General features: G+C 36.8%; 1 protein-coding gene across 1 annotated transcript in view; it reads left to right on the top strand.

The window, feature by feature from the left end:
* Positions 1–15,529, top strand: part of slc35f1 (solute carrier family 35 member F1) — a 108,557-nt gene that overhangs the window by 33,498 nt on the left and 59,530 nt on the right. The window contains exon 2 of the mRNA XM_065256250.2: positions 11,848–12,023. Within this exon, the coding sequence (XP_065112322.1) occupies positions 11,848–12,023 (176 nt within the window). The remainder of the gene's footprint in view (positions 1–11,847; positions 12,024–15,529) is intronic.

Genomic DNA, 15,529 nt, shown 5'->3' with positions numbered 1-15,529 from the left:
AAGGAACAACAACAATTTATGTAAGGGCAACAATTAAATACACAGTTAAAGAAACTAAATTACCCTCATAAGTCTTCATTGATCTCCATTCAGTTTGCGATAGTGACGTCATGCAATGGTGCGGGGCCACGTGTAAAATCATTTGATGCTTTTATGTTTGAGGCCGTTTTGTCTGGTAGTGGGTTACACCAGCCGTGTTTGAGGCTTCAAATTCGCGTGTACCTCGCCTAGTTTGCCGCTTGAACAGTTTGAGTTTACTCGCTTCATTCGCGCGTGAAAGCCGCAGGTGAAATTCTAGTCATTGAGACATTCACGCAGAAATTTGCGTCATGGGAAGGGCTTCTGCGACTCCGCTCGCTTCCTGTAATCACGTCACTACTAGAGCAAGCTCCTGATTGGTTAACGCGACGCATTTTCCGCCAAAGTTCACATTTTTCAGCTCGTGCAGTTTCCGCGGCAACACTCAATTCGCGCAATCTAGATGCGCGGTTGAGGCGGAATCGCGTCTCCCCCGCCGCGCAAACTGCCTCATTCGCGCCACGAGACCTCCAGATGCGCGTCAACGCGTCTTCACATTGACTTAACATTAAAATCACTCGTGCTTTGCGCCTCTACCGCGGCTGGTGTGAAGGCAGCATGAGGCAATTTTGTCCGAGGCTGTTTTGTCCAATGCCTTGTTATGTGGGACCTGATGCTGTTTCGTTTGATGCCGTTTAGTCCTAAGGCCATGTTACCCAATGTCTGATTGAGTGAGACTTGATGTCTTTTAGTCCAAGGTCGTTTTCCTCAATGTGTGAGACTTTACACCTGACCATGTCATCATTTCTGACAACTGATGCTTTTAAGTCTGAGGTGCGATGCCGTTTTATCTGATGCCTGAGTACTGAGGCTGACGTCTGAGTATGTCCTAAAATGTACACTGTACACTGTGCAAATGAACAGGGAGTACATATAGACGGTTTCATCGGACGCGCGCGCTGACGCGATACACGTCTGGATCCGAACCTTACTTCCGGTTTCGTTTTTTTTAATGGTCTGACTAGTTGCTAAACTGATCTCTTGAACAAATGCCTCGTTGAAAATAACAAATGTTTTGGTTTCCTAGGTAATCTATGTGTTGTTGTTTTTTGCTTGTTATATAAATAAACTACGTTTTAAAGAACTTTGTTGTTATTTATTCTTAGCGTAGTTTACCGGAAGTTATGTGCGGACTACGACAGCCGCTTGTTTATGTTGTTTCTGCTGAAACCATCTATATGGACAGTCCAGTAGTGTAGTTGAACAATTTGAATGGTCCAGTAGTGCAAATAAAACTGTAACTGTACTTCAGTAGATACATAAAGAAAAACAGAAGACAGAAAAACATAAACGGGAGGTGGATCTGCCTACACATGACCTGATGCCAGCAGAGGACATCGCTGCGTCCACCCTCACCGCTGAAAGGGTTTGGGGGCTTTGAAATCGGACCCAAGAAACGCAAGCAAGGTCCAACCCCAAAGTACTCTTACAAATCAAGTTCATTTACATTAAGGTTTCTTATGAAAACATTTTAATTATTATTTACATAAAATAAACGTAATACAGCCACACAACAAACTTATGAAAATATTTTAATCGTTATTTGCATGAGAATTTTTTAACGCAGCCACACAATAAATAAAAACTATCACCACAATGCTCACCACTATGATTCCCCTTATCTCGGGTATTAATATTTTTAAGTGTAACAATTTATGATTTGCAAAAATAACTGTTGCATCTGTGTAGATTAGATGCAAAGTGTGTGCGCGTTGTGCACGCTATACATTATGGTCAAGCATGTGCCCTTAAAATAGCATATAATGAACAACGCGCAATGCGCCACTGACTTTAAACTTTTTTTTTCTGGTCAGTGGCGCAATTGTTTTTTGAAACTGCAAAATAGCATCAGGGATGGTTTGCGCCGCAACACGCCTCCTTCTTTGCGCTGAACCGCCCAGGGAGTGCAAGTTCATTCCCTAGTTTGCCGACGTGCGTCTGTGGATGGAAAAACCCGCTGTGCGCCGGTGCAAAATACGAATGATACATGCGTCACTGACAAAGTCAATTGCGCTGGGTGCAAGATAGGGCCCAAAATATGTTTTATAAATTACAATATATTACAATAGAGAACAGGAACAGTGAGCTCTAGCAGTAAATCTGTGGTTATCTCCTCTTTGTCCTTTTTTAACCTAGCAAAGGTCTTTTCGAGAAGTGAAGAGTTGCCTTGAATGTGAATGAAATTAGTTCCTGATGTATATTTACCCAAGAGGAGACTCAGTTCGGGACAAACAGCTGATCTATATTGATCTCGACTGGAGTAATTTAAGAGAAAATGATGTTTGATTGGGCCTTCAGAGTTTGTGTTGAGTGGAGACCGGATGAGGAGATGCCTGAAGATACAAGTGAGGAAAAAAATCAATGCTTAAACATTCGTTCACAGAAACCAAGAGAAGCTCCATAAATAAGGTCTGTAGCTTTTCACTTTACGCTTTCAAAGAAGGTCTGTCAAAGTAGATTACCAGATAGATACTGCGGTTGTTGAATTGACTTTGAAGTTTTTCTCCTCGGTTGCTTCAGTGACAAAATGTCGATCGACTTTTGCTGTAAAATGGAGCTTATTGATCAGAAAATGAATCTGTTTGAGTTATCCATCAATTGATTCAAGTTTAAAAGTGTGAAAATTAAATCGTCCTTTGTATGAAGTGTCTCTGGTGTTGTGTGAAATGATTGTGTGAATGAGTTAAAGGGGGGGGGGGTTAAGCTATTTCATGCATTCTGACTATTTAACACCGTTTAAGAGTTGGATTCTTCATGCTAAACATAGACAAAGTGTCAAAAAAGGCAGTTGGATGTATGACAGAGTATTTCAGTGTCGAATGCACTTCCCAGGGTTTGTAAAAGTTCAGAAAGTTTCATTCGAATATGAAGATTCATACGTAATAATCTTGCTTTATTTTTTTATGGGCACTTTCAGTGCAGTAAGTACAGCGGAAGTCCTTATATGGGCACTTTAAACGGAATAGCACACGCACCATCCAACAAAAAAGTAAATTGTCATTTGTTAGGGAAATTTCAGCTTGTTCAGCTTCCGAAAGAAAAAGGGAAACAATGGATATAGTTTGTTTATCTTTTTTCAATGCATGCACTTTTAATCATTGTACAGCACTTCTTGAATGTGTTAGCATTTAGCCTAGCCCCATTCATTCCTATGGCTCCAAACAAAAGTTTTATTTTGTGCAACCATACTTACTCATGTAACTACTCATGTCTTTAAATAGGGAAAACATGGAAGTGTTTGGTGGTTTCTAAATTCCTCCCTGATTGGATCCTAATGAATGAATGGGGCTAGGCTAAATGCTAACACATTCACAACACGCTGTACAAAGATTAAGTGCACGCATTGAAAAAAGATAGGTATTAGGGGTGTGATGAGACACTTAATCCACGAGAAGAGACGAAATACGAGATTGGGTTCACGAGAACGAGACGAGACGATATTTTTACACTTTTTAAGAAATCCTCAATGATAAAATGAATGATTAAGAAACTGAAATCATTTCATTTTTAAAAGTTTTAACTAATCAAGGACTGGCCCTAACAATTATTTTGCTAACTGATAATGAAGTAATTTGTTATTTTGGGGTAATAAAAATAGACCCAAGTGAGCAGTAGCCTTTAAAATTACATAATAACGAAGATGCAATAATTAATTGTGCAAATAAAGTATTAAAACCAAGTTACATTAGACAACATTACATTAACAAACACATTAAATTTGTGTCCTATAAATAGAAAGCATTATGTATGTTATATAACAAATGCCTGCAGGGGGCGATAGAGGACTCGTCTCGCGGACGCTATCTTCACTTTCACTTTCACTTTAGACGGAGAGAAACGCTTATTTTTAGGCAAACAATGTTTAAACCCATTTTAATATTTAATATATGTTAATTTCTTTACAATAGAAATTATACAGACACCGTCATTTTTGAGCAAGAACATGCAGACATTAAATCATGAACTCTGAGTGAGGGTTTAATCTGCTGAGACTTCACTTCTGACATTGATCAACAGACAAAAACAACGCCTCTCAGACTTCACACGAGTTCACAAATGAACATTATTGGAAACCCAAACAAAAAAGCAAACACTGTAAAAGACAAATATAATGCATGCACAGTAAAAGGATCTAACAGAAAGCTGCATCCTCCGGAGGTCGCATATGCAGGCTGCATACGTCATCAAGGGTTATTTCAGATCATTAACTGAGCATTACATTCGCATGTCGTGAGCATATTACAAATTGCGATTAACTAAATAATTGGTAAACTTTATAATTGTTAATATTTTCTAATAAGACAATCTTTATGAAGTAAATGCAGTTTAAAAATGCAACCTCCGAAGGATGCAGTCTTTTATTTGAGAAACGGCCAGCATTTCACCTTTACAAGAAATCTCGCGAGACACATTTAATCTCGCGAAACACATTTAATATCGCGAGATCTTGTTGCACGAAAATGGTGGTGTTTTCCTTTAAAGGTTCTCTAAGCGAATTCACGCGTTTTAGACCATAAAACATTTTTTGTTACATACAGCACACATCTCCTCACTATCTGCTTGCTACCTGACCGCTGATCAAACTGTAAAAAAACGCGATCTCTGTAGACAGCCCAGGCTCTACAAACTTCAATATACACACCGTGGCCAAACCTGCACCACAAAACAAAACAAAGTTTTACAGCCAATAAACGCCAAGAAGGATTTGGGGGTGGGGGTTGGTCGCGTTCACGAAAGCACGGAAGGGAGGGGGAGGGGGAGGAGTTAGCTACGCTCCGTTTGTTTGAAAACAGTTCAAATATCAACAACAAGTGACGTCGAACATATTCGCTTAGAGAGCCTTTAACTATAACCAAGATGAGAAAATAAAATAAATTGAGCTTCCGCACTAGAAAGTATTTAACATTAAACCATTTTCCTGTAGCTCATTGGAAGAGCATTGCTTTAGCAGCGCAAATGGTTTTGGATTTGATTTCAGGGAACACACATGATGTTAAAATGTATACCTTGTAAAGCACTGTCAATAACTCTGGATAAAAGCATCTGCCAAATGCATAAATGTAAAATTGTATTGAAAATAAAATCAGTAACATCAATAACATACAAAGCTTTTATATGTCCCACTGTGAATTCTTAGTTTGTTATTATTGAATTCAATATCTCTGGGTAAAACTTAGTGAGAGTTAGTTTACTTTAAAATGAATCCTTGCCATTCATATTGTAGTTTAATTTGTTTCCCCCTTCTAACCTAAAGTTGGATAACAGATGTATTGCCTCATATCCTAATCCATAATAATAAGCCTTGACAGAAGGTGACACAATAAACCTTTTGATACATCTTCCCATACGCTAGACTGGAAATAATAGTCTGTTATTGTTTGATCTGTAGTTGTTTGCTGCTCTTCAACGCTCCTGTTGTTCAGGTCTGAAATCCGCCCAATTAAACTGCGTTCACAGACTCGAAAAAATGAAGAAATGATCACTAGCTCTTGTGAATCTGGTGAAGATGACGATTTTCTGCTTTAATCTGAAGTAAACAGCAGGAGCTGTCTTGTTTCAGTGCGTATATAATGGACGTCGTGTACTGTAGATAGGCTCCAGACTGAGGCAATATCATGAGTATTGTTTTCGGATGTGGAGTGGTGAGGTCTTTTGCAGACTTTAGTTGGTAATGTTTAATTTTCTTCATAGGCTATTGGTCTGTGAATAAAGGTCTGATATCCCTTTACAGAGGAGAGCTGGTGTAAAATAACTTACTTGAGTCATTTAAATCCACAATGGCTGAAGGTTTATCACATTTTTAGAGTCTCTTAGCTTTCATTGGAGTTTTATTTATCATATAATCTAGTACATTTTGTCATCATGATTGTGATTAAACAGGTCATCGTTGTGACTTGTTTAAAGAGCAGCTATTGTCCGATTCACGATTTTACATTTTGGGCCCTATTTTAACGATCTGAAACGCAAGTGCGAAGTGCAACGCGCAAGTGACTTTGTGGGCGGATCTTGGGCGCTGTTGCTATTTTCCCGGCGGGAGAAATAACTCTTGTGCCGGGCACAAATCAATAAGGGGTTGGTCTGAAGTAGGTTCATTATTCATAGGTGTGGTTTGGGCGTAACGTCAAATAAACCAATCAGAACTTCATCCAACATTCCCTTTAAACGCAAGGGCGCAAGTTCCATGGCGGGTTGCTATTATTATGACGGATTTACCAGGCGTATGCCAGGAGCAGTTTACAGCCGAGGAGACCGACGTTCTTGTAAGAGCAGTCAAAGACAGAGAAGTTGTTTTGTATGGGGATAGGAGAAACCCGCCCAAATCAGCGTAGGTTAAACAGGCGTGAGAGGAAATAGCCACAATCTCATCAGCTGGCATCCCTATCGTTGCGCCAAGCGCTACAATGATGTCAGGAGACGGGGGAATCCCAAGATTGCCAGCATAAATCGGGCACGCCGTGTAACGGGAGGTGGATCTGCCTCAGGACCTGACGCCAGCAGAGGACATCGCTGCGTCCACCCTCACCGCTGAAAGGGTTTGGGGGCTTTGAAATCGGACCCAAGAAACGCAAGCAAGGTCCAACCCCAAAGTACTCTTACAAATCAAGTTCATATACATTAAGATTTCTTATGAAAACATTTTAATTATTATTTACATAAAATAAACGTAATACAGCTACACAACAAACTTATGAAAATATTTTAATCGTTATTTGCATGAGAATTTTTTAACGCAGCCACACAATAAATAAAAACTATCACCACAATGCTCACCACTATGATTCCCCTTATCTCGTGTATTACAATTTTTTAGTGTAACAATTTATGATTTGCAAAAATAACTGTTGCATCTGTGTAGATTAGATGCAAAGTGTGTGCGCATTGTGCACGCTATACATTATGGTCAAGCATGCGCCCTTAAAATAGCATAATGAACAACGCGCAACGCGCCACTGACTTTAAACTTTTTTTTTCTGGTCAGTGGCGCAGTTGACTAACAATAATAACATTATTACATAAAACATTATGAAAACTACTGTATTCAGATCAAAACTGCTTATCAACTGTTACAATTATTTAATAAATTAAAGCTACTAATGTTGAGATACAGTTGAGAAGCTGGTGGGATTTTGGTACGGATAAAAAATGAAGTACAGTAAAGCATACAGTATATGAGTTTAATCTCAATATTATTTGTCATTTTTTGCTCTTTCACCTCTATAATGAAACAGAGCACCGTACAGCTATAAACCAAATTCATTTAAACTTCTGGGCTGGTAATGCCTTTTGGGGCAATGTTACATAGACCAAAAAGAGAAAAAAATCTTTCTACATATTTCATCTTAAATACAATTGCCCTAGAGGAAAGCAAATTGGTTTCTATCTAAATGCAAATTTTTACCTCTGTGGTGCTGTTGTGGAAAGTGAGCTCACGCGTTTGCGTTTCACACCTTTCAGAGTCACATGAAAGCCCTCCATCGTGTATGACATTTTCAATATTTTTTAATCTACAGTGAGTGACGGGTTTATCCTTAAAAAGTTTGACAGTGCCGATGCTGAAGCGGTAATAAATCATTTATACTGTAAGATTTGCCGCATACAAAGTATTACGGTTCTTTTGTTTAGACATGAATTGTTTCTAGTAATTTGAAAATTATTTTAAATTGTAGCCTATAAATATTACTACTGTGATTTTAAAACAGTATTACAAAACATCTAAAACCGTGTTACAATAGTCTTTGCTGTCTTCTACAAGTTAAAGCTTTAAAGGAAAACACCACTGTTTTTCAATTTTTAAGTATGTTTTTACCTAAATGTAGACAAATTAATAAATACCTATCTTTATTCAATGTGTGCACTTAATCTTTGTACAGCGCTTCGTGAATGTGTTAGCATTTAGCCTAGCCCCATTCATTTCTTAGGATCCAAACAGGGAAGAATTTAGAAGCCACCAATAACTTCCATGTTTTTCCTATTTAAACACATGAGTAGTTACACGAGTAACACGATTTTTAAAGCAGATAAAAAATGAGAAGTATATTGTTTGGCAGAATAGCACTTAGTTTGCAGCACTTTGACCTCGGGCACAGTAATATTGATGGCAGGGCCGGAGTGGGACTCATTGTCAGCCCTGGAGTTTTTATGCTTTAGACCGGCCCACTTTAGTTCATGACAGACTATATTAAAGTAATATATTTAAATCCCAAGTAGTATATAAGTATGCAATAGTGCACTTGCAATTCATTGTATTTTTCAAATATATCATTTACAATTCAGTGTAAAAAAATCAGTACAGTAGCCTAAACGTTTATGATTTTTTATTTTAATATTATTCAATTAAACTCATTTAAAAAAATAAAAAATAAAATAAAAATCTTTAAAAATTGTGGGTTTTGAAATTACCTGTTGGTTGAAAAAGCTTGGAAAACACTGATATACAATACATACAGTGCTTATATATATATATTAGGGCTGTCAAAATAAACACGTTAATAACGCATTAACGCAAATTCATTTTAACGGCACTAATTTTATTAACGTGCGATTAACGCAACACGCAATTTCTGTTTGACCCACAGCTGGATGAACTGAGACGCAGCAAGTGACCCGCGCTGTCTAGATGAGACGGAGCTTTTCATAAAAATAAGAACATTAAGCTCTCGTCTAGCGAATCCAATGCTCTAAATGGTCATTAAACATCTAAATGCACATTTTCTGCACGTGCAGCTTTCTTTATCTGCACGTTTTTTGTAAGGTGTACCGTACCAAATCCATATAAAGCAAAGGTGCGTCTTCTTTCACTTTTTAGTTTCGTTTTTAAAGCATTCAGAAATTATAGAAAATAGACTGCAGGACTTTCTTGATGTTGAAATAATTATTAAGAGAGATAAAGTTCGAGATCTGATTGATGTTAAAAGAGTGACAAGGCTCAAAAGCGATGTCTGATGCAGACGTCTGAAGCGCATGCACACAAACGCGCGAGTGCGTGACCCTGATATATATAGACATCTAACACAAAATTACAGGTTTAAAAATATCTGTTTTGACAAGAATTCCCGCAGGTATGACCTATAATCTGTTATATCTGAAGTGAATGTTTGGTTAACTGTTAAGAAAAACGATCTGTTGTGTCATTATATTAAACCCTTGGATTAGTATACAGTATCTTAAAGCAGTCTGTCTCAATCTCAAAATTAAACAATAAAAGAAAAACATATATGTAACATATATTGATATTGTTTTTGCTCTGCGTTAACAGGTATAGTTCTGTCATGCTTTGTCCGATTCCAACAATTGTTCCAAATGTTTTGAAGTTTTTTAATAGAGAATGTTAAAATATATAAATAACACATTTTTGAAAATTTGCTCATCCCAACTCAATTTGCCAGCACAGGTCACAAATGATGCAAACAGAAATGGAGAAAGAACAATGTCTTCTAAAGGCAAAAACATTTATAAAACTATGGCTGATGGTTCTGTTGAAAATGTAAACAGGCTGTTGTAGACATACATTTGCATATATCATATATATTATCCAAATCCATGCTGATTAGAGCATTAAAAACTTGAAAAATGTTACATTTAGGTAAATTTAGAACAGATAAAAATGTGCGATTAATTTGCAATTAATCGCGAGTTAACCCATGAAATCATGCGGTTAATCACGATTAAATATTTTAATCTATTGACAGCCCTAATATATATATATGGATTTTCACCAATAGTTTTACTTGAAAGAACATCAAATTCATATGAAACTTACTTTTATCCAATAAACTGAGGAGAGTTTTGCATAAAATAGATTTTTGTTTCTTGCAATAGACAAATAGGCGATTATTATTATAATGATTATTAATAGACGATTCATTGTTACACCAATGACCTAAATAAAAAAAAATACAATTTGTAGATCATTTTCATTTAGAGGCCATTCGTATATAGTCATGTTCAAGTTTGTTTTTATATTATAGACGGGCGGCAAGGGCACTCCAAAAAAAAAAAAAACGTGCCTGAAACGAAATTTTTGTTCACAGGCGAGCCCTTTAGACGCGGCGCTTCCTGCGTTTTCTATGCAGATGTTAATGAACCCTAATGCAAGAATTCTTTCAATAAGTGGTCGGGACTCGGGACACAATCAACTTTGGCATAAAGCGATGGGGAAGTCTTTCAACTGGAAATTATGCGAGTGTGGCTGCTGTGAGTGCTGGCCTTCAAACCGTGCCATGACAACACCGGCCCTTCTGGCCAAAAAAAACCCCGACCGGCCCACCGGGAATTCTCCCGGTCCTCCCTATGGCCAATCCGGGCTTGATTGATGGAAATTTGAGCGTAGTCAGGAGTGATGATATTACTGCGTGCTTAGGGTCGAAGTGCAGCAAACTAAGTGCTCTTCCGCCATACAATATAGTTCTCTTTTTATCTGCTTAAAAAATCTCCACGTTTTATTTTGTGCCACCATACTTACTCGTGTAACTACTCATGTATTTTATGTCTTTAAATAGGGAAAACATGGAAGTGTTTGGTGGCTTCTAAATTCAACCCTGTTTGGATCCTAAGGAATGAATGAGGCTAGGCTAAATGCTAACACATTCACGACGCGCTGTACAAATATTAGGTGCACACATTGAAAAAAGATAAGTATGTATTAATTCATCTAAGTTAAGGTAAGAACATAATAAAATATATCGAAAAATGGTGGTGTTTTCCTTTAACCAGCGGACTTTGACATCTTAGAAAGCCTTGGGGGAAGAGATGCGAGATTTAGGATATAATTTTGTTATTGTGAAACTGACCTTTGAGCAAATGTGGTGAGAGGAACTTGTTGAACATTTATTGATCTCCATGAGCATTGTGTGAATGACATCACAACGGTCTGCTATCCCTATTCTTTGAAAGACATCCCATAACATTTTCAACATGACCTTAAATTTAATATGTAATGCATTATGTCAAAGACAAACAGAGATTTTCTACTGATACTTTCCGGCAATGTCTTTTTATTCAGTCCAGTAACATTCATTTCATTATCCCTGTGGTTATGCATTAAGTGGGTGTTTCTAAAATATGCACAAACACATTAAGTTCAATGTTTCCTCTCTTGATGCTATTTTCCCACCCGTTTTCTTTCTGTACAATACAGCGTGTGTTCAGATAATGCGAGGCGACTCTTTCATCTTTTCGTTTGTTCTCTCTAAAAACTAACCTGCGTGTTCGCTCTGTTGTTGCCCATGTGGGTGTACGTGGTGGGTTATTTGGTATGCGCTGTGCTCACCGAGGATGCGGATGGAGTTTTTGAAGAAAGAGTAGACCTCCTGTTTTAAGCCCAGTTGATTGACAGTTCATTCCCTAACCCGGTTCCACACTCCTGCGTTTCCACATTCACTTCAGCGCTGTTATCATGCCAATTGGACTGTCATACATTCAATCATACACGCGTACCAGTAATTAAACATTACTTGTCATACCCACATCCCTGTGGCAGACCCGGTCTTTTTATTAACCACCACCTGTAACTAACCTACTATAACTAGCCGATCTAACATATTTTATGAAAACATCAAATCTTAAAAAATGACTTTATTTATAATACTTAGTTTGACCTTCTGGAGTTTCTGTCACGTATCTCATCTTGTTTTTTTATCTTTGGTGGCTTGTGTAAAATTATGGTAAATTCTATTATGGTAAAAGTGACATTGGTGCACACTGATCAGATTTTGGCTTGTCTTTGAGATTTATGACTTGATATTGACCCCAGGTCTGGTCCATTCACAGGGAGCTCATACTTACCCTGGCACTGGGTCAAGTCCTGTCACTGCTCATCTGTGGGATCGGTTTGACCAGCAAATACCTGGCGGATGATTATCACGCCAACACCCCTGTGTTTCAGAGCTTTCTCAACTACATCCTTCTGTTCCTGGTCTACACCACCACGCTTGCGGTCAGGCAAGGTAAGAGCCGTCCATGCTGCTTTCTATAGTTAAAAAAAACTGTGTTGAATGGAAAGAAAACGCAAGGTTATGTTTGTGAAAAAGCCATTTTAAAAGCTTACATACATACATTGTCTATAAGAGACTCTTAGAAAAATGAAAAGTGGACTCTCTTTGTCCTCTTTGGCGATTTCAAAAACAAGCAACATTATTATTATTTTTTTTTTAAGGCAAATGTATGTTCCTGTTTCTGCATAAGAGTTCAGTTTTTACATTTCTGGCAGATGCTTTTTAATTTATTATCCTGTAAAATGAAGAAAAGGTCATGTTTATTTATTAAAGGTTACATTAAGATGATTAAAAGTAAGTGAATGTTGGCAAACATTCTGGCTTGTATTCTCTTTAAAATGTTTATGTGGTTCTTAATGAAACATGAAGGGGTGGATAATAAGCCACGTCTTAATTCGGATGTACTAATTATTTGTTTTGTGTTTCTAAACATTTTAATTTCACGACTGGATGGTGACTTAGTCAGAGATGTTAAGCTTGGTACCCATGATGCGTTTTCTTCTTAATTGAATATACATTGACATTGTGTTACAGAAAAGTTCACCAAAAATTAGATTTCTGCTGTGTTTGCTCATGTCACATTTGTAACTTTTTATTTCATGAACCACAAAAGAGTTTAGATGCAAAACCCTCTAAGTGCTTCTGACCTGTTTTCTTGTAAACGAGCATTTTTTTTCTTCAACTCTTTTCCCAAAAGTTTTTTTTTTTAAGTTGTCAGTCAGCACCAGCATTTTTCATGATTTTCACAAAAGTTGAATGCCTTTCAGAAAATATTATTCTTAAAATATAAAAACATACAATATATCAAATGAAAAAACAGACCCGTCTTCTTTAAAAAAAAAAAGTCTTCTCTTTTTATCATCTCTTAAATATGGGTACTAGGTGTCTTCAAATATAATACATTTTGAACAAAAAGCTGATATAATTGCATTTTTGTAAAGGACTTTTGTTCAAATTTTCAACTTCAGGAAGTGTATTACAGAAACTTTGGTAGCACTTTATTTTACAGTATGTGTACTTACCTTGTACATATATGGTAAATATGTTGTACTTACAGACAAATCTGTGGTACTTACTTTTAAGTATCTACTACATGGTAATTACATGGTTTCATTACTGTACTTACCAGTGGTACCTACCTGGTAGTTATTATGTAACTCTAGGTAAGTACTGGGTAATACCAGATACATACTTATAGTGTAGGTATACTGTTACTAACAAGAAACTTGTTATTATTGTTTTAGCATCAATGCAAACAATCATCTGTTTTTGGATCAGTGGATGCTTCAGTGTTTTATAAGTTGGTTAAGCCACCTATTGGATAATAGCAGAAAAATGGATTGCCATAAAAACTCGTCATTGGCAGAAAAAGCTTTTTTTCCTAATTGACGAGATGACATCAATGGCGGGGAAAGAGTTAATGGCAATGAAAGGTTATTAGTAAGTAAGTAACTTAAGTAATTTCATTGCTATTTAACAAATTTGACTCTCTTTTGCTGCAAAAAAGGAATGTTACACATAGGGCTGGACGATTTAACCTAAAATCAAAACCTCGATTTGACATCGGATACGATTAATGAACGATTACTATAATTTTTGCCTCATAGTTCACTGGCAAGGTTTGTATTGTAAATATGCCTTCTATCTTTGAGTATATTTGGATGGTGTAATGCAAATCTTTCCACACAGTGATATGTGGTGAATAAGGTGTTTTAGAAAGGCGTAGATGAGCATTCACTTTTAGAAAGTATATCTCTTTGAGTTTGAGACTTTAATCTTTCCAAATTTATGGATCTTCTATATGCACAGCTTTCAGCACTCCAAAGACAAAGATGCATCATAGGACCCCTTTAAAAGTAGTCTCCAGTCACTCTTCACAGTCTTTTCTGAATAAGACAGAAAGTCAATACCCTAAAAAACTGTTTCCCATTCCTCCTTTGGTGTTCAGCAAGAGTTATAACGTTGTGAAGTGACATGAGTTAGAGGATGAAGACAGCATTATTTTTGGGTGAATTGTCCCTTTAATGTGTCCAAGCAGAAAGTTTCCACATGATGATTTCTGGCATACTTTCAACAAGCCAAGAATAGATATGGAAAAGAGTTCTGAGCTGAGAAATATGCCAACTCACAGTCTATTTATAAAAGACAAGTGTGAAATCATGTACACTCTTCTGTGTTCTGTTTAGAGTTGCCATAGAAGAACCCATGTATCTTTTTTTTACCCTTTTTGTAGTTTTAAAGATTTTACATTAAGTACAACAGAGAGGTTCTGTTGATGGTAAAGGTTCTTTAGGTAACCATACAGCCCTACAAAAACATTTTTGAAACTTTTATTTTATGATTTTAAGTTTCTTTATCGATGCATCTGTTCATTCCAATAAGCTCATAAGTATAATGTAATAATATGTATAAAAGTAGTTTAAAGGGACTGTAAGTAGGATTTTAAGTGTTTTATTAATCAAAATCAATGTCTTTATTCATAAATATGTCCTCATTGGTGTCAAATGACCTCTGCCAATGATCTGACTTTTCTTTGTTAGCTTATCATTTCTTCTCGTTACTTACATTCAACGGGTCCAAGTCCAAGGAGGCTTCCATGTCGTTCCGCCATACTGATAAACTATACACTGTAAAAAAATTCCGTAGAAATTGCAGCTGGGTTGCCGGTAACTTACCGTAGATTTAAATTTATGTTTTTTACTGGCAACATTTTGTTCAAAGTTAAATGAAAATTAAACATTTACAAGTCTTTGTCTTTACAGAGTAAAACTAAAAAACCAGCATCAAGCAAAACATTCTGGGAAACAAAATCTGAAGCAAAAAACAGAAAAAGGTTGATGATGATTTCTGGTTCCCAGAATGCTTTGCATGAGGCTGTTATTGTATAGTTTTATTCTGTAAAGATAAAGACTTTTTAATATTTCAAATTTATTTAACTTTGAGCCAACTATTGCTAGTAAATAACATAAATGTAAATCTACGGTAAATTACCGGCAACCCAGCTGCAATAACATTGTAATTTCTACGGATTTTTTTACAGTGTAATAGCAGAGAGGGACAAAAAGCACTATCCTACCAACGCGTTTCCACAACGCGTTTTCATTCAGAACAGTCAGTTCATTCTGAAACAGACAAGGAGATCAGTGAGTACATAACGGCTACCGTAGTTGCAACACGCATTTGGAAAAGCGAGGCGCTAGAGAGCAATATTCGTTTAAATGCAGAATACAATTTCACCACTAGATGTGGGTAAATCCTACGTACTGTCCCTTTTAATATAAGTATAGTATTAATATAATTAATAGATGGCTTTTAAAGAAAGCTGCTAGAAAAAAATATCAACATATGTACCTCAGCTGTCACTGGGTCAGTACCCTTTACAAAGGTCCTAAAAGACCATTTGCATGTTTGCAAACAAAGATAATGTTTTTTGTAGGCGGAGCTCAATTGGTGGCAGA

Source organism: Paramisgurnus dabryanus, chromosome 12 (assembly GCF_030506205.2).
Source record: "Paramisgurnus dabryanus chromosome 12, PD_genome_1.1, whole genome shotgun sequence".
Lineage (NCBI taxonomy): Eukaryota > Metazoa > Chordata > Actinopteri > Cypriniformes > Cobitidae > Paramisgurnus > Paramisgurnus dabryanus.
Note: the sequence above shows the minus strand (reverse complement) of the source record. Positions and strands in the feature narration are given on the sequence as shown.